This window comes from Plectropomus leopardus, chromosome 15, assembly GCF_026936395.1.
Source record: "Plectropomus leopardus strain MGB_pleo_1.0 chromosome 15, ASM2693639v1, whole genome shotgun sequence".
Taxonomy (NCBI): Eukaryota; Metazoa; Chordata; class Actinopteri; order Perciformes; family Serranidae; genus Plectropomus; species Plectropomus leopardus.
Window position 1 is genome coordinate 24,423,320 of NC_142190.1, and position 20,647 is coordinate 24,443,966.

Here is a 20,647-nt window from a genome sequence, read left to right on the forward strand (position 1 = left end):
TATTTTCAGAAACGACGATGCATCCTCTCCTCGCTCCGTCTCTCATCCAGCTGCACTCTGCTGCTTTCATTTTCATCAGGAGCTGATATAGTGATTTTGGGGCCTGGTGCCCCAGCCTAAGTGAAGATGCACAGTCCTAGACTAAAGTTTAGCCCTGTGTGTGAACTGAATAGTGCTTTAGACTGCAGCACTTATACATATAATACATACATACATACATACATACATACATATAATGTATAATTCAGCAAAGGTCCAAATTGGAATGGAAACAGGGTTGTTTATGAATAGAAGAAAAAATATAGAAGATACTGTAGTCAAAGTGTCAGAGCTTTCAAATTGCATTCACGGTTTGCTGGTATAAACAGGAAACATTGTTTAAAGTCCATCAAATATAATGTGGATATTATTAGAACAAACTGTAATTTGTTTGACTACTTGTCAAAATGGTTGACCAAAGGACTGATTACTTTTCAGGCGCATGGTGTCAGGAAACGTTCTGTACATCAAGTACAGGACAGTGCATATTACATGACGCATGAAACATTCTCAGCCCACACAATGCCTGGGTTTCAGTTCTGAATGAGGTGATATGTAATAATTTTTAAACAGACCTGTTGCTGATAGGTGGGTTGTTTTGGTGTGTCCATGCAATGACAAGGACAGTGGTTACTTTTCTTTCTCTCTCTCTCTCTCTCTCTCTCTCTCTCTCTATATATATATATATATATATATATATATATATATATATATATATATATATATATATATATATATATATATATATATATATGCTCTGGTGGAGAACGATGGTAATTAGCGGCGGTGCGTCATTACATATTGCCAGTTGAGGACCTGAAATTAGCACCAGGTGTTTTGTTACCATTAATGTTGTTCAGAGCGAGAGGCGATAAATACCTGTGTCTACTGTAGAATCATTTGACCTGGGTGTGAATGCCGATTGTACGCATTGCAGTTGCATTAAAAAGCCAGATGCTAGCGGGTGTTTTTTGTTTTTTTTGTGTAGTGGGAACAAGCATAAGATGCACTTAATGAAACTAGGATCCACTCAATCTTCATCATCAAATTCACATTTTCACAAATTTTTCACACCCTTTTTCAAATCAGTTAACACAGATCTCATAGAGTGACCCACTAACTAACTGTGTTAAACCAAAGGACAACATCTACTCACAGCTGATAGAAATTACTTGCATAATAGTGCTAGCACCTGTTGAAACTCCTTTGCACAAGCCTTCAATCAGCAATCAGTCCTTATCCATCCATTAAAGATGTCACCTCTGTGTTGCCTTTTTAAGCACGGGTCAAAGAGTCCAAATACACGTAAAAATGAATGAAAGTAACAACATGAATGAAGAAAACTTTCTTAGAAAATGTCTTTCGCTCTCTTACTTTACACTATTTAAACACAGAAAGAAAATCAGCAAAAAGGAAGCAACATAGAGGTTGTATCTTTTGGTGGGTGAGGACTAATTGCTGATAGAGGGGTTGTTCAAAGGAGTTTCACAAAGGTGCATTAAAGACTCATAATTATGCAAGTAATTTCTATCAGTGAATAGCTGTTTTCCTTTGGTTTTACACAGTTAATAGAGTTTTGGGCCTCTCTTTGAGATCTGTGTTAACTGTTTTGAAAAAGGGTATGAAAATGTGTGAAACCAATGAAAAAGTGTTAACACATTTGTAAGAGAGGACTTCTATTGTGCCAAGAGGGTGATGAAAGAAGATCAAGTGGATCCCAGTTTCATTAAGTGTGTCTTAGCAATCAAGAAAAACTGTAATTTGACCACAGAGAAGCACTAATTGCAAACTAAGCTTTAACATCTTTAACAGTGACAGATCTGAGATCTATAGAAATCTAGTACGCCTGTTTCCTCGCTACCACAAAAGCACTTCTGTCTGGAGGACTGTGGTTTAAAACTAGGCCGCAAAAAAACGGTTTCTTCATATAGTCCCTCCAGATATAACAGCTCCAGGTAATACTTTTGAGTAAAAATAATGCAGGTTTTATGAGCCAAAATCATAGTCCCAAGCCTCATCCTTCCTAACAGACACTTTGGAGATTTGCAAAATGAAATTCTGGTTCTCACTATGTCCGCAGATAATACTGGATTAAAACTTCAGAGTGAGAGACAAAACAGTCTTATAAAACAATTTGTTTAGTGTTAGGAAACTGAAATTAAAATGATAGCAATAATAATAATTTTATTAACACAGCTACACTGCAGGAAAATACCATCTTAGGATATTTTCTCCTATCACATGAAAGGCAGCATGTTGATGTTGTTCACAATGTTTTGGGAACCAGGATTGGCCCTATTTCTATTTCTGGAATACTGCCATTATTTATGAAGTCTTGTGTTTCTCTTCAGGGAGAAGTGAATGCACTGTGAAGTATAAAGGTCTGGACTCACTTAGTTCAAAGTGAATTGTTTGCATCATTTTATGTCAGTGGTCTGCATCCTTGTATAAAAAAGTATAAACAGATAGATATAAAAGTGACTTAATCCCAGGCTGATGGATGATTGTGGACAAACATTGTTGGAGCCATTTTGTTTTTTTACCCTTACAAGCTCTTGTCAGTGATTATGAGCACAGTATATATTCTGAAATGTCATGCGGGACATGCAAGTATTAACATTTTTTCTCGCCTGATGATGAGTTATAATTACATAATTGTAAAAGAGTATGAGGATAACGTGATGAAGTTAATGAGGGTTGTTTTTTGTTGAGGATTTTGATGAATGTAGGGCTGATGATGATGATCTTGGAGGCTAGTTTATCTGCACTTTGTGTTACCCCTTGCACTAGTATTGCTTCCTGACACCGTGTCATGATGACTGGCTCAGTCTTGACATTTTGGTTTTGTGACCCTGTTCATAACTGTGTGATATGATGAGAAATTTCTGTGGATCCCGTGGCCTGAATCAATCCCTTTCCCCCATGGTTTACTTTCACGTTTCTCATTACTTGTACGCTTTTCCTTCCCTTTTTTCACACAGTTCTCCTCCTGTACCTCTCTCTGCTTGTATCTGGCTACTGGCAGCAAAAAGCTTAAAGGGACATTTCACCATCAATCATAAATCTAGACTTTTTTGGGTGTGAGTTGCCAGTTTCTGGAAATGTTTGCTTTCTCATGCATTTAATGAAACTAGATGGTACTCAGCTATGTGAGCTCCCAATAGATGCACGCTTCCTTCTGCGTGGTGATATGGTTGGCAGGTGTACTTTGGTAGAAAGACAACTGTTCCTACACACTGTTCATAAAAAAGGTGTGTGGATTATCTTGTGTAACCGGGTCATGATTTCTGGAAAGAGACAGTGCTGTTGAGTTTTTCAAATGGATTTTTCGGTGCTTTGAGCACCACGAGTACCATCTAATTTCATTACATTGGAGAGAAAGCAGACATCTCTACGGCCGATATCACCAACACTCTACAATTCACACCAAAACGGTCTAGATCAGTGGTTCCCAACTGGTCTAGTCATGGGGTCTAAAATTCTCTATAGTCATCGGTTAAAGCTTCACACAGTGTGATATACTCAGCGTCATACTTGTGTTTGGCCATGTAGTCGAGCTAGTTTGCTGTCTGTTATTCACTCTCTCTACAGCAGGAAACCGCACTTCAAATTAAAAGTTCTGTGCATGAAATTCCCTGTACTTCAAAATAAATTGTGTATTTTTTTTACAACCTTCACAAACTTCAGAATGGACCCACGTCACACTTGTGGACCATGACCCACCAGTTGGGAACCACTAACCTGTATAGATAAATGGCACTAAATTCTGCTGTGAGGGTCCAAGGACAGAGGGATGTGGTATGAAATAAAGCCCTCCGAGGCTAATTATGATCTGTGACATTGGACTTTAAAGATCAAATTGAAATTGAAACAGGAGCCCTTTGGGGCATGCTTTGTGACTGAGCTACAATGAGCATTGACCTGATGAATCTGTAAAGCACTTTGGGTTGTCTTTGGGAATATAATGTGCTATATAAATAAATTTGCCTTGCCTAAATGTAAGGGGCAAAGTATGTTGTTTTTTTTTTTTTGTTTGTTTTTTTTTTAGGTGAAATGTCCCTTGAAGGGAAGTTGACCTGTAAGCACAAAGTTGCCTCTTTGAACCTATTCACAAGCAAGTTCATAGTGTGTTAAATACGTTGTGTTAAATAAATCACTGCGAGTTGAATGCAATGCTCTCTGCTACTGTTAAAACTACTGGAGATGTGCCATTGAGCAAGGCACAAAAGTCCAGACATCTATTAACGGAGCCAAAAATGGAAGGCCATGTCTATATCAGGAAAAAGAGGGGCATATAGTATCTGTAAATATCAAGATCAGCATGAATCCACCTTCCAGGTAGTCCTGCATAGATCAGCAGATACAGCTGTCCCAACATTCATACTTTAATGACGCGCTTCGCTGCAATATAAAACTCTTCCAATGGGAGGAAAAGTGTCTCCTGACATGTGAAAAAGCTGCACTGCTGCTGTTTGTAAAATTCATAGGCTCAGGGTGCATTGTTTAGAGAAGCAGCATTTGTTGTGCTGAGTAAAATCCAATCTGCTTTAACAGGCGTAACGATCCCACTGTTCTTTAATGGTTAACCGATTCTGAATAAGCTGTTTTTTATTCGTCTGTCAATAACTTATCAATGACTGGAGGAGAGGGAACAGAGGTGCTACATCATCAAGCAAATGTTATGTTGTGTTTTTGCTGTTCTATTATTGCCCCTTTTTTGTGGTTTATGTAAGTCGGTGCATAATATCACATTAATTCATAGGCAGGTACCTCTTTATTATAATTGTTGTGGAACTTAATGGCAACATATTTGAATACCTTTCCAAAATCTATAACACAGTTGGAAAAAACATGCAAACAGACTAATTCTTTTCCCTGCATGTCTCATTTGATGCAGATGCTCTCTGTAAGGCACCCTGCTGACAGTTCCCATTGTTATATGTGGCATGTATCATATTCAAAGAATACAGTATAAGCTCATTATAGATTTTATCAATAATATACTTCGGTATCAAAATTCATATTTGACATTTTTTGATATTTTGGTTCTTGTTTTGGTTCTGGCAACCTAGTTTTGTTTAACCATTGCTGTGAACCCAAATATGTATGTGAGTAAGTATGTCATATGAACCACAAACGGTTCAAAAAATTAGATAACGCACCTTAAGAGTCATTTCCTGTATCTGGATCATGTGGGTTTCACCTATAGACTGTAAAAATAATGAATGTAGCTACCATGACGTCACCTATTAATTTGTGGTTACCCGAATTGAAGCTTTGAGTACGGCATCGCAGCCGTCGCCATCTTGGCTTTTTCGAGCCAGAAGTGACCGAATTTAGAGTAAAACTTCTGAGGAGGGAGGGGTGGATTTAAATGGAATCCGAGGACACTGTCAGCAGACCATGGATGTATTATAGGGAAGTCTGGATACCTGGATCTACTGGCCCATAGAACATACGTACTCGAGATTAACGGCAGCCGAGTGTGCCCGAGCTGGTAACTTCCACCAGTGGAGTGGCCGACTTTCGGATTAGCACCTCATGAACTTGAATGGCGGTCTCTTGAACTTGAATCTTGCAGCTCTTTTAGACTTTCCAAATATTATCAAACTGGATGGTTTAAATCTAGACAGTGATAGGAGTCAATTTGCAGTTTTGACGCTCACAAAAAATGATCTACTGATTGACAGACGTCTCTTTCCTGATGTATGTCAATAGGGAAAAGTCTTTTTGGGCCAGTGTGCATCACGTGACCGACTTGAACAGTGTAATTCCTCTTTTGGTGACTATGTAAACTTTGCATCAATGCCTGGCGCACTTCCTGGGGGCTTGCAGCAGACAGCCTGTTCACAGGAGTCTGCCCTTAGTTATGCATATCTTTAAGCCTTAATCAAATGTAAACAGGTAAGTGTATACCATTTCTTCCCATTGGTGCAGCTCGTAATGCATCATCTTTTGTTATAGAGCATCTTTGATCAACTCATTAGCATCACCTCTGATAAATGAAGGGTGGGAAAAAAACAAAGCGTTACCCATTGTTCTTCCCCTGTACACATCCACCTTGCCCTGCACAGTTATTACATTCTCCCTTCTGTTGTTTTACAGCCTGTGTTGATGTCTACGGGACACACTCCAATGTACACCTCTGCTGTTTCCACACTGGTAAGAGCAAAGCGAACCGAGCCGCCCCGTCACCCTGAAAGTTCCCGGTATCATCATCAGCCATCATCATCAGTCTGATTTGTGTCCTCATTTCCTGTCTTTGCTGGATTTGGTGTCACTCAAAGTTTGGCTGTCAGATCGCAGACAGACAGCTGCCCCGCCCCCTCGTTTAACGCCATTTGATCTGTCCTGCCAGAGTATGAGGTCATCTGTTTTCTGATGGTATCAGTGTGTTCATACTCATTGTCATTCAAATCTCCTTAGTCTGGCAGATTTGTTCCGCTTGTGCTCGATTACTATTTTTGGGAAAATCACATGACTGGAACTGAACAGTTTAATGTTGAATTCTGTTATTTTCACATTTCTACATCGAAAAATACACATTCTGGATCAGTGTAACAAAGTGTTTTGTCGTAGATTTCTCCAGAATGAGGTTTCTCAGGCTGAATTTTGCATACACAAAATCTATCCAGTAATATGGAAATAGGTGGGAAAGTCCTTATGATGTGTGACATGAGCAAAGATAAAACTAATCCTCCTCGTGTATCACTGTTTAAGCCTCAGTGGTATGTTGAAGGTGTCATGGAGCACGAGGGTCTGATAGACAGAAAGATGTAATGCAGGACAGAATGAAACCTGTAGGTGTCAGTGTTAGACTGTGCACAGTGACTTCCATAACCTTGCAAAGACAGCTTTGCTGCTCTCTCAATAAAACATTTTTTATGATCAGACAGGCTGCATTAGCCTCATGAATGGCTCAAAAGATCTTGTCTTTCTTGCAAGGTAAAAAAAAAGTATAATACGGAATTCATACTAAAATGTCATTAATTATTTCCTCCTTCCTTAAGAAAATAACAAATTACCGTGTATTAACTTTAGAAGGTTGAATGAAAAACTTGAACGCAAAAGCTATTTAGAACTTGAAAAAGGGAAATGACAGGATCATTGGAGAGAGCGGACTATAAAATCTGGCTTTCCGTCTCTCTGTCTCCGTCATACAAGTTACTCTTGTAACTATACATCATTTCTTGCCTTTGTCTGCTTGCCCCGGACCTTAAATATACACCATCTAATAGTGCCAGCTTACAATTAAACTGTTAACATATAGGGCATTCTGCACGCCTGTCAGCACAAAGTCAGCAGTCATAAAAATGTGTTTGTATGTACTCCCTCACATATAACAGAAGTACTTTACTATGCATATGCATGCATGCAATTTTTCTACACTGGCTAGTTAAAGTATGTTCTGTCTCTGAGATGCATTGCAATATGTATGTGCATGTCTCTGCAACTGCTGCGGTGCCCGTGTGCTTGTCATTGATGTGTAGCTGGTGTCGTCAGTCTGTCTCTTTATTGCTTTAATGGTGTGGGCTTTGCCAGTACCACTCTGGGCTTCATTGATTTATGGGGAAGGATTGTCTCTGAAAGCACTGCAATGGTTTGGCAAAGTAAGAGGAGGTCTTTGGGTTATGTACATGATTTAGAGAAGAGGTGCTTTAGCTTCAAATGACATCTTTTTTTTCTTTCTTTCTTTTTTTTACTTAGGGCATAATGTAATTAGAAATGATTTTTTTTTCACACCACACAGAACGTTTGATATTGATCTGGGCTCATATTAATGGGTCTTCCTACTCCTTCTACTGTATATGACTCTATAAGTCTGCACTCATTCTTTTATTATAGGGCAACATAAATTGTTGTGATGGGTGTTTTTCTTACTGTTGTGCAATAAAAGTTTATGTTCTATCTAACAGCAAACACGAGATCAAAATAAATGCTGTCATATACCACACTGTACACAATACAGAGCATAAAAAGGTTTCTATACAAAGCTGAGAATCCATCATTTTCTCTCTTGTCCTAAAATAATACAGTCAAGAAGAGTTGTTGCAAAAACGGAGGCTAGGCTAATGAGCATAGTCTTAAATCTTCAGTGCTGCACAAAGGGTATTTCCCTGCCTTTGCAGTGAATCCCACAGGCATCTAATTATTGAGCTAAGCTTGGCTGAATTCAGTATTCAAGATAGCTTCAAACTTCACATATAGACATAAAAGACGGCATCCCTGTGTGTGTATGTGTGTGTGACTCTGAGGAAGCAGGAAAAAAATACCCAAATTACCCCAAACGTAGAGAATGAATGGAATTTTAAAGGCATAGATTGCTATGTCTTTAAAATTCCATTCATTCTCTACATTTTGGATGAGCTTCACTCACACGTCGACTACCCTGGAGGCAGCGCTGTAGCTGCTCTCCGTCTCTTTTCATAACACTCTACCTTTGGCTTTATTCACTGGCAGAGATCTGTCTCAAAAATAGTCTTGAAGGAAACTGTTTTTCCTGAGCTGAAAACATTACACAACACATTTGCCATGTATCCTTCACCTGACGAGCCAGGAGTGAGAACCAGCAGGCATTAAGTGCCTCTTGAAAGACCCCCACCGCCCAGTTTATGTTACACTCTGTCTCTTCTAATGAAAACGGATGCATATCACTTTGTCTCCTCTGTAACCACGGAACTGTTCCTATACAAAAGGCTTTTCACACAAATCCTCTTCAGACAAAACAGTCTCTAAGATGTTTTTGGCACTTAGAACAAAAAAAGCAATGTTTTTAATGTAGGGATTCAATTACTGTTTTCTGTAGTGTTTCCCCAAGAGCTCCCCATTACACCCTCCCCTTTCTGCTCTGCACTCTTGTCTGGCTGGTATCGGGTTTCTATCTTCATTTTCTCCGTCCTCCTTTCTTTTCTTTAATAAATGTTTAAATATGTCCCTGCAGCTTCGGTGTAATTACAGTGCAGCAGCAGCTCAGGTCCTTTGGGAAGGAGAGAGGAGAGAGAGAAAGAGGAGGAAGAAAAAAATATGCATGCAGAAAGAGGAGGAGAGAGCTGTTCATGCTGAATGGCAGAGTGAGACAGATAGAGAGGGCCTTGCAACTGGAAGGGTGAGAAAATTAGATAGGTAGACGGAGGAATTTTATTTAACAAAATGAGAACGTCAGCTGACAGCTTGTCCTTCAGCATGTCCTTACATAAGTCTGCTCAGTGTGTGTGTGTGCCTTTGTGTGTATGTGTGTGCGTATATATATTACGTGCTTGTCAATCCATCTGTCTTTCAAAAAGAGAGAGCTCGAGCAAGCTGTGAGAAAGGAATGTAGATTTAAATGGGAATTTTTCTCATCTTTTTGTTAGCAGTTGTGTGCCTTTGCAAGCCTATATCCACCATTTAATAATACATCTAAGGAATGAAAAAGATGGCAGGCACAAATGTAATTTCCTTTACAAATACAGTCCTATCTTTACCATAGACTCTATGTAAAGATGGACAACATGACTGCTCTTTAAAAGTGAAGCCAAAACATCTTGCTCACCCCCCTGGTGGCTGGCTGCAGTATAGGCCATAAACCCCGCCCCCTCCATGGCAGTGGATGGGACATTGTGTCCTTATAGAAAGTTATCACACTGATGTATGTATGCAGGTTTCCCACACATTCATTTATTTTTGGCAGCTCGCCATGATTAAAACAAGCTACCGCGTGTTTTCAATGTTTTTGAGCCGAAATGTCATTACGAGCGCAGTTTTAATATATAAACACCGTTCAGTTATTCATTGCATCATACTTTTAAAATATAGAGTGTACTCTGAGCACAGATGGAGTAACTGCCAGATGCAGTGAAAGTAAAATTTAATAAATGATTTCACCGATATAAAGAAGACCCTGACATAAAACTAGGCCAACTCTGCAGTAGAAAGACGCAAATACTTTTCAAATTGGTGCTTCATGACTACAGAAAACAGAGAAAAGGGGTTCTTTTGCTCAATAGGTAGAAACCTACAACTACCAGAATGCTTCGTGCTTGCTGGCGGGTGACATAATGTGAAATGGTCCGTGTGAATCAATGGCGGCCAGAAAGATCTCGTATTCCAGTTAAATGGTAAGATAAAAGCTCATCTACACATACTACCCACATTGTTTTGATACAGAGCTCAACACATAGATTGTAATTCAGTGGGAAAAACTGTTCTAAGTATTGATTTTTTCTGATAAGTGGTTTTAATTAGTTATTTGATGGTATAAGCAGGGGGTGTGATGTCATGATTGACAACTGTGACTGACTTGCAATTAAGTGGAGCAAGTGTATGTGTGGGACCACAATTATCCCGATCACTGCTGCGCAGACTCTGGCTCCAAATTATGTTACCATTACAGGATGGCAGCACCCATATACAAGATATTTGGCCTCATTCTTTTTAAAGTCGAAAAATGGAAATGTATCATCTTCTTTACCTTCCTTCAAGTGCTTTGCTTTGTTTGTCATCATATGAAAAAGTATAAAACAAAATTGCAATTGCTGTCCATGGTACTGAATTTATTGGCAGCAGAAGGGCTGTAGGGCTTGAGCAGGACTGTAATTACAGTCCTTATGAAGGTCTTATTGATATTGCCTCAAACTGTGATGAGATGAAGCCAATTTTTTCTGTTTCAATCAAAAAAGAATTGCAGTAATTTGAATTTTAGAAACAGATTTGTTTCAGACAAATTGCCAGGAAATATTTTATGTCTAATCCTCACTAAAACTGAAAACACAACCAAAAAAAACTACAAGGGACGAACTAAAATAATCTGATGTCAAGCTACATTTTTCCAAACTTGCTGCCACCACAGTGTTTAGGTGTCACTATTTGGACTGACTGACTGTAGAACTGGGGCTTACAGGCCTCCAGCCCCCTCTCAGTTCCAAGTGCTCCCTAGGACGAGCCAGGCCAGTTTGAGCTGCTTGTCCTTCTAAGTTCAGCCAAAGTATAATTCCTCCCCCTCTCACATCACCAGCGTCGACATTATACAGAGAGACAGCTAAGTAATTGCCATCAAACTTTCCTGCTCCCTCCTCTTTCCCCTGAGCAGCGGGGATGGGAGGGGTACAGTACAGTAGCAGCAGAAAATATGAACTGCATTCTCGCTGAGCACAGAGACCAGTAGCAGGGAGGCACCTCACCGCTATCGCAGTCCACTGCCACAGGAGACTAGAGGGATCTGTCTGTAAATGCTCATTTTTACTCTGGATGGGTGATATCTGAAGACAGGACGATTGTGTCTTAGATAATAACGAGCCTTATCGGCTTTGAGTAATTTTTATAACTCGAGCCTTGGGTCGGAGGATGACACTGGGCTTCCTCAAATGAAGTCGCCAGCACCGACTCAGCAAGAGGAAGACACTAATTGGGCTGAGCTTTTCCTGTGCTTTTGGATTTAAAGGTGTAGCCTGTGTGTAACACATGCTATCTTCGTTATTATATCTTTTATTTAGACAGAGTGGAAAGCCAAGCTGAAACTGTGTGTGTGTTAAGGTAAAATATCTTTTGATTGAGGCATTGTGGACGCTCTGAGCTGTCTGATCGACTGTTATGGCAGGGCCTAGATCTAACAGTTTTCTTTGCAATGATGCTTTTGTTGTATTGGTGAAAGCAGACACTTCCAGAGCAAACTCTTGCAGCCACTCACTTGGCGTATGTTGTTTTGGGAGGTGAGCTCCCAGTTTCAGCCACGATTTGCATTTCGGCACTGAAGCAGAATGTTTATGTCCGTGTGGTACGCCAAAAAGATGGGCTGCCGGTTCCTCAACAATGTACGGAAAGCCAAGAAACATCGACATCATAAGATGGTAGGCATGTTTTCTCAGTTTTTTTTTTGTTTTTTTTTTTACTAAGCCTGTGCCTCAATATTTTTTGGGAAATCTCAATGAAAATGTCATAATGCTTCCTGGCTCAGAGGTGGTGCTTGAAGAATATGTTTGATTATGTTATCATTATGGTACCAAGGCTTTGTTTTGTTTATCTGCACAGACAGGAAACTCAAGGCTATGGCTGCACTTAAGGCCTGTGATAGATATTTTAATTACAGTGAGCCTGAGTAATCAAATTTGGCAATACTAATCAAATTCTGCTTAGGCTGTGTGTGTGCAGGTACATATATTTGTGAGTCCTCCTCTACTGGTGTGAAGTTGGGGTGGGCTATATGGCCCTAAGACAATATCAAAGTATTTCCAGGCATTTTTGCAATAATTCTTGATGATATGACAAAATACTAAAAAAGCACTTTATTATCAATTTCAAGATCATAAAATTTATTTTATATTTTATTTTAAAAAGATCCCTCATTTCAAGTTTACAAACAGAGTCAGATTCAGATTCTGTGTAAAATATAAACAGTACATTAGAATAGAATTAACCTCAAATTAAATATCTAAACGCTTGCCAAATACAAAAAAATATACCCTTGAATCTACAAGTAGAATTTATATAGTGTGTGTCACTCAGCGTTGACCATCAAATCCAGCTTCACACACACACACACACACACAAACAGACTTAGATTTATTTTGACAGGCTGTTGAGTTACAAACACTATCACACATTTATTAAAAATGCGTGGCTGTCCATAACACATTTGGGGAGCCCAGGGCTAATGATGCCACTGATTCCACAGTACTGAAGTAGCTCTGAACTTTATTAACTACTCTATTTTCGAGCTGGTAGACAGTTTGCTTTCAGCCTTGCAGAACTAACGTCATTATAGTCAAAATATTGCCAATATCACAATATAAGTTTTTCTCATCATATTAAAAACTTACTATACTGGTATTACCATGAACAGTATGATATGGCACACCCCTAGTGTGAAGGTGCTATTTCTTTCATTCAATTTTCCAACAAAAAGGGAGCTGTGGGTCACTATCAACCTCATAACCTGCACGCCACCTTTCCCAGCACTCCACAGACATACGTGGGATTTAATGAGGAGCCAATAAGTGAGCAATGTGCATAATGTGATCAAATTAACCTCTGTCACATCCTGCACTAAAACCCACACACAGAGGTAGCTAATTCACCAGCCGTCCACAAAAACATCTGAGCTAAACATTAAAAAAAAACACTTCACACAAACCTTGTCCTCTCATTTTGTTTTCTTTAACAGCCTTGCACAGCCCCGAGGTAAGGGTCAGTCTGGAGTACCAGTCTGTACCTCTTTCTGTCTCTAAACAGAAGGCAGCACTTTAGATGCAAACGGAAATTGTGCAATACCCATAATGCCAGCCTGCTTAATTATTGCTATGAAAATACATCCATTGGCTTTATTAAATACAGGCCAATTCATAGTCTGACATTGCGTATATCAACGGAGGTCATTATCTTGCTTATTGGCTGGATGGTTTTAATGTGTTAAAGGTCTTCCAGCTGCTGCAAGGTGTGCAGGACGTGCAGTGTAAAGCCTCTCTAATGCAACCTTTGGTTTGTATCCAATGTGCGCTCACACGTGACATCATCCCCTCTGATGATATTGACGTATTCCTCACACACTTAATCTCAGTGGGAAAGGTAAAGCCGGTGTTATATATATCTGAAGGCTCAACTAAACACTGCCATGTCGTTATTATTGGCGTTACTTTACCTGCTTCACGTGAAACTGTCCATCAGACTGAAAGCAACTAGGAGGTGTGAGCGTGCACAGAATGGGTCATAAGCCTCTGACAAGCATGCATGTATGCAGGCACACGTGCACGGAGCAGGAGAGAATGATCAGATCACCTGAAAGTCTCGGGATTCACATTTTGAGGAGGGAGTGTATACAGTGTTTGTGTGTGTGTGTGAGAGAGTGTGAGAGTGTGTATGTGTGTAGCTGTATCTGTAACAGAGGCTGATTCTTTTGGTGTCCTTTGCTAAATTGCCAATACAAAGTCTATTTGTTCAACTCTTAATGAAAAAAGAAATTGATTTTAAACACACTACTTCATCGTTTTGCTGCCTAGTTTCTTGCCTCAGCACAGTGTATGCTACAATACTAATACTTTTTTATTTAGGAAATGATTAAATTTCACATCACACAAAACACACACAAAAAAAACTGGGACTTAGTGTAACAAGAAAAATCTAACAAAATTAATTTTATTTTTCTTTGAATAATAATGCATATTCTGGTGCTTTTCTTGTCGTTCATAAATGCATAAAGGTCTGGGTGTGGATAGATTGGTGGTGCTGCCTGTACAGACATGGCAGAGGACGGGTTAGCTGAATAGGTGGTGCTAAAATATAGGTGGGCAAGAGCAGCCAAACACTGTAAATCCTAACAGCCCCAACGTCGACCGACTTGACAGAGCAGAGAGAGCGAGAGAGAGGGCTCTGTCAGAATCCCTGCAGGGAAACTGCCTGCACTGGGCTTAGATTTCTCTGCTGGCTATACTCATTATTTCTGTCTCTAGATAAGGATGAATTTGACGTAATGTTCAGCAGCACGGCCCGTTGGACACAGCTACATGGTGCAGCTCTGCACAGGCGCTGTTATGATTGAACAGTGTGCGGTTAAAGGCGAGCTGTGGCATTGTGTTGGGGGCTGGAGGAGAGTTTTGTGTCTCTACCTCATGTGCATGAGTATGTTCACTTTATTATGGCAGCTGAATTTAGTATCATTCAACTTCTTTAATAAAGAGAAAAGAGGCTTGGAGCAGAGGATATTGGTGCTGTGTAATGAACAGACTTTTTACAGTATGTTATGAAATGCTACACCAGAAAAATAATAGGGTTATTTTATTCAGCATACCATACCTTTATTTATACAAAATAATAGACAAAATAATGGAAAAATCTGTCAGGGTAATATAACACAATTCAGCAGCACCACAAAGTGGGAACATGCAGTTGAATAAATATCTCTATAACCTTCCGGAAGGGAGGATTATTGCAAGAGGGTTGCATTAGATTGCATTAGGTTTTTGGAAAACTGGCAGCACATATCGCTGTAATAATCTATGCAAAAACAGTCAACGTTTCTTCTTTGAGTTCCTATGACAGCTTAAATCTCTTAGAGAGAGTAACAGACTGGGTGAAAAAAATAACTTCCCATTGCATCACCGGGTGAGAATGTGAAATTGTTTTTCTTAAAAGCTGAGAAGCTGTGTTCAGTTTGGTTGTGTGGTTGTTTTGTGTGTGTCGGAGCTGTCAGGTCTGTGAAGGTCAGCAGGCTGATTTTATGCTGCTGTTTGCTGCTCTGTAAGCACTTCAGATGCACAGCGTCTCTCTCCCATGCTAATCAGCGTGGTACAGAACAATGACGGAAATAAACACAGACGCTCAGTTCTGTACAGAGTACAGTCCGCACATAAAGGTGTATTTACATCCTCCAACATCAGATACCTTGATGAGACTAAATCCTTGAAAGAAGCATGAAAGAATGAGAATATATTAACAAGAGATTAAAGGCACAGTTCACTCCAAAATCAAAAATACATATTTCGCCTCTTACCTTGCAGTGTTATTCATCAATCTAGATTTTTTTGCTGTGAGTTGCCAAGGGTGCTGCTCTACTGCTAGCTAATCTAGCATACGTATATAATGTGTATATTAATAGACAAAGTTACTGCGACTGTCTGATTTGTGAGCTGCTGCTTTGAAACCCCAAGTTCAGCATTTCAATCGTCGCCATCTTGTTTTTCTGGAGCCAGAAGCGACCATGTTTGGGCGAGAGGGTGGAGCTATGGAGTAGTGCAGGGTGGGTCACACTCACAATCTTTATCGACGTCTCGCAGACGGCCTGTCACTCAAGTTGCCATGCATTTTAAAATTATTGGCCAAAACCGTTTTTTATACCAGGCTATGAACATGTTTATTTGTGCTTCCAAGTTTAACATGAGGATTTACTCGGTTTTGGAGCCAGTGTCAAGAAGCCACTCAATGAACTGTAGTTTCTGGCACTTCTGCATTGGCTTCATTTTTCAGCCCCAGAGGTTTCCGCTTGATCTAGCACCACTGAGCTAACTAACATTACAGCTCAGCCGATGGAGGACGCCATTAATGTTTACATCTCTGGCTGTCATGAGCACGAGCCTCTTATCCAGAAGTACATGAAGGCTTCCCTCTGTAAGGTGATTTGGTTGGCAGGTGTAGATAGAAAAAATAGTTCCTGCTCACAACAAGTCTGTGTATTATCTTGAGTAACAACTTTGTGATTTCTGGAAGGAGACATTGCTGTTGAGTTTTTCAAATGTATTTTTTTGCTGCTTTGAGCACCACAAGTCAAGTCTCATCTAGTTACAGTATATGGGAGTGATGGCAGACACCTCTGCAGCTGATATCAAACACTCAGCAACTCACACCAAAACAATCTAGATTGATAAATAGCACCACAGGTAAGAGGAAATTTTTGATTTTATGGCGAACTGTCTATTTAAAGTGAGTGGAATACGATTGTGTGTTAAGGTTAACTGTCACATTTTGACGAGACTTATCTCAGCATTTAAACCCAAATCACATCAATGCCAAATACTGTCCTCTCATTGACGTGCTGTCTTGAGACGTTTGTTTTGAAATGGACGGTGGACAGGAGGCAGATGTCCACATCCACAGTATTCGCTAACATAAGATTTACTGTGATTCAACCAAGACAAACAAAAGACCAAGAATTTGGAAAAATCATGGGGCCAAGCATGAATTATTTGTGTGTCCATCGGGGGTGGATAGTAACAAATGGCTCTGGAGCAGTGCTCTGTATCCTTTAGAGTGACAACCATAGTAGAATGAGAATGGTGTTATCACAGCTAAGAGCTAAAATGGCCATCAGTCTTGGCCGTGACTGTAGGTTTCAGGGATATAGAGCCCATCCAGGAGCTGCCTCATCTCTGAGTTTCTGCCATTATTTCTTTATAATGTGTCTTCTCTCTCTTCCTCCAGGGAAATACTCCTCCAGTGGTGGTGAACACCGACACACTCGATGGCTCCCCATATGTAAGGATTATGTTTAATCTTCCCTTTATTGTATTGTTATATTAGGCTCAACTTAACTGCCTTCACATTCAGTCTGAATTATCAGTCATTCCAGACCTTTCCAGACACCCAGGTATAGATCTCTGTGTATTGTTTTAATCTGAATGATGAAAGTAATTCATTTTTAACAATTTTTAATTAATTTAGGTTTCTTTCTTTGATATATGCTAGACAGGACAGGGACATTACTTAATTTGATTCAGAGTTCTTTAATGTTGTCTTCTCTAAAAATGAAAGCAGTGAAATACCTTCAACATATTGTCATGAATTGTGAGGGATTAAAGAACAAGGCTTCTCAGAGAAAAGCTTCCCACCACAGACCAGTATTTTTTGCACCACTACAGCACTAAGAAAAGTTGTTTTCTAGGTCAGACACAAAAACAGTGAAGTCTGAAGTTCTTTAAATTCCCTCTTCCTCTGGGACTTGCTTAATTGCAGAGGTAAAGCTGATGTGTAGCTGAGTTGTTCAGCCAGAAGGCGAAAAAGAATGAAAGAATAGTGATGCTATTTTCAACCAGGTACCACACTGGTCCACACATACACTATGTCAAAGAGAAGCATAGCGTTTCTGGATCTAATTAAGTGGACACAACTGATTAAGAGATGCTATAATTAGGTTTTGGTGCTGATGATGCCGTGTTCAGGAGGTGACCGGAAATCCTCCAAGCAGGACTTCCGAGTCAGTTGAGGAAAAGCAACACGCAGTATGATGATCAAGCCCAGAGAACAAATGCTGTTTGCTTGTAGCTACTTCATTTGTGTTAAGAATTGTTGAAATAATTGTAAAAATCCTTAAAATTGAATTTTCATTAAATGACACCACAAACTAACATCTCTTTCTGACAGGTGAATGGCACAGAAGGGGAAATCGAATATGAGGAGATCACACTGGAGAGAGTGAGTCTGAGAAATTAATCTTTCATTTGATCTTTCAGACATTACATACAGTAGACATGAAAAAAAGATAGCTTCAATTATGACTGTCCCCAATCTCTAAAGCCACAGTCAGATGAAAAAAGGTCCTGTATGTAACGTACGAGAAACGTTCTCAAAATAATGAGTATGCATCTCAAAATATTGACTTAATTAAAATGACTTATAACAAAATGACTTAGTATCTAAAACATGTTGACTTCTCTAAAGTGTATGTTTTAGTTTCTCAAAATAATGAGCAGCTTGCTCAAAATGATAACTTTGTAATGTTTCTCCATATTTTGAGATATTGAGTCAATGTTTTAAGAGGGTTTTCATTATTATGAGAAACTTTCTTTCAGAAATTGTGTCATTATTTTGAGATACTAATTCTTCACTTTGAGATACCAAGTTGATATTTTGAGATAGTACGTCTTTATTTTGAGATACTTAATTATTTTTGAGACATTATGTAATAATTGAGATTCCAAGATGTTATTTTAAGGCACTTAATCGTTATTTTGAGTCATTACTTTGAGATACCAACATATTTTTTGGAGTTACTAACTCACTGTTTTGAGGTAAGTCGTTATTTTTGAGATACCATGTCATTATTTTGACATATAGTTTTTTAACGACACTATATTAATATTTTAAAATATGTTATTCTTAGATATTAAGTGATTATTTGAGAACCTAAGTCATTATTTTGAGAAAGTGTCACATTTTGATGACTCACAGTACTTTTTTTCTGTGTGTTCATCAAACTGGCAGAAATGAGCTGCCATACAAATGTCCCTGATGTGAATGCTAATGTCTTTTTGTCCGTATTCATTACTGCAGGGTAACTCAGGCCTGGGCTTCAGCATAGCAGGAGGAACAGACAACCCTCACGTGGGCGACGACCCCAGCATCTTCATCACCAAAATCATACCTGGAGGAGCTGCGGCTCAGGATGGACGGCTGAGGTAAAACCACACACATCTAGGCTACAATAAACACAAAGCCAGCCTTGATGCATTCATGCTCCCACATTCCAAAAACATAAAATCCAACAATCAAAAAAGCCCACGGGCCCATTAGGCCGACTCGGGTTTCAGATGAAAGGAATGCTGCTCTGCAGCCCGCAGTTACCCTGCCTTTGTCTCCACCTTCCTGCACATTTTCTTTTGAATTCACTGATTCAGACAGCCAGTCACTTTTCTACCAGCAAACACACTTAGAGAAGAGAAACAGCAAAAGTGCCTCACCTCTTTGTTTAAGTCCAAAGTAATGTTACACAGAGCTACAGCCTATGGACTGTTCAGCCCGTTCAGCATCAAAGTTACATCACAGAGGACCTGCCTGAGTAATTCAAGATCTGAATGCCTCAAACCAACTCAATATCCTCTACTACTTTAGTCTTAAAAATTCATATTCTCTTTTACTGTTTTTTTAGGTCTGAAAATGTAGAGACAGTTTTGCATTATTGTTCATTGGCAGGTTCAAAGGAGTCAACAACATTATACATTTAAAGAGAGATCCTCTTTAAAATACGTGATAAAAAATGGTAAAGAAATGGCAACAAAAAGCAACTGCAATAAATAAACCATGTATAGCGGCATCCTCTTCATCCATTTTTTTTATAGTTGACCTATAAACGTCTTCGACGACTTCAGAGTGTAAAGCCGACCTGGAGAGAATGCCTGGAGAGAAAATACATTGAACCTTACTACTCCAAGTATCTAACAAATGAAAGTCCTTGAAGACTTGACAAAACCTGCACTTTGCGAGTCTCAAATTCATGTTCCTTTCAGAGGGCTTGAAGTCTCTATTTGATTATTTAAACACAAAGAAATCCTTTCTGTCTACGACATTGGGTGACTCAGTGGAAAGACCTTTGGAAATCAGTATTAAGAACTGTGTGAGCAGTATGAAAGTCCAGTCGTGCTGATTTGGAACATTTTGTACAGTATGATCATGTTGTTTACAATTTAATAAAGGTTGTATGCAAATCCCTATGAGCACAGCACTATAACTAACATTAAAGGATGCTTTATGTTGAAGTCCTCATAATTTCTAGCATTAAAAAAATGTGTTACTGAATGATAAAAATGTGCTCTTATTTACATGTAAAAAATAAACAGTATAACCTCATAAACAATGTGTAGCTCAGACTTTGTCAGTGTAAATTCCTTTATATGAAGATGTCAAGCAGCCACTGGTTCTCTTTTGAGTTTGGTTTAGTGATTCTTCTCATTTTATTCAGGAGAAGCTTAATCATAAGTGAGGTCTAGGAGTAAGTAAATTGATTTTTTTAACATAGTGTGCACAGTAGGAAAGGTTGAAGGAATATGTGCGGGGGGGAGGAACGATGGCTGAAAATCTGGATGGATGCGATGTGGAGCAGGACTTCTGATGAGCTCAGTGGATGTGGTGGTTGTGATGAAAACTGGGGCTGAATGTGGTGGAGGAGGGCTGCATCAATCTGACACTGAAGTGACAGCTGACAGCGTCGGAGAAAGACACAGTTTTAAAGTTTGACAGCATTGAGGTGATTGGCTCACAGGGGTCATGGCAAATTTTTGATTGGTTGAACTGAAGAGCGAACACGATCAGTCAGCTTGGAGCGGGAGAAGAGAAAGAGAGAGAGAGAGAAAAAAAAGTAAATAAATAGAGCCGGCATGAAGATAGTCTTCCTGATTGAACTTTCGCTAAGCTTCATTTGTTAAACCTCTGG

General features: G+C 39.4%; 1 protein-coding gene across 7 annotated transcripts in view; it reads left to right on the forward strand.

The window, feature by feature from the left end:
- The window catches only part of dlg4a (discs, large homolog 4a (Drosophila)), an 85,201-nt gene that overhangs the window by 47,373 nt on the left and 17,181 nt on the right, over positions 1 to 20,647 (forward strand). For 4 of the 7 annotated variants that reach the window (XM_042499122.2, XM_042499121.2, XM_042499120.2 and 1 more), the window contains exons 3-6: positions 6,145 to 6,201; positions 16,924 to 16,977; positions 17,863 to 17,913; positions 18,772 to 18,896. In XM_042499122.2, coding sequence (XP_042355056.1) covers positions 6,145 to 6,201; positions 16,924 to 16,977; positions 17,863 to 17,913; positions 18,772 to 18,896 — 287 coding nt within the window. Of the gene's footprint in view, positions 1 to 6,144; positions 6,202 to 11,155; positions 11,865 to 16,923; positions 16,978 to 17,862; positions 17,914 to 18,771; positions 18,897 to 20,647 lie in introns of those variants that run through there. The other 3 variants (XM_042499123.2, XM_042499124.2, XM_088088276.1) reach the window with 2 other exon arrangements.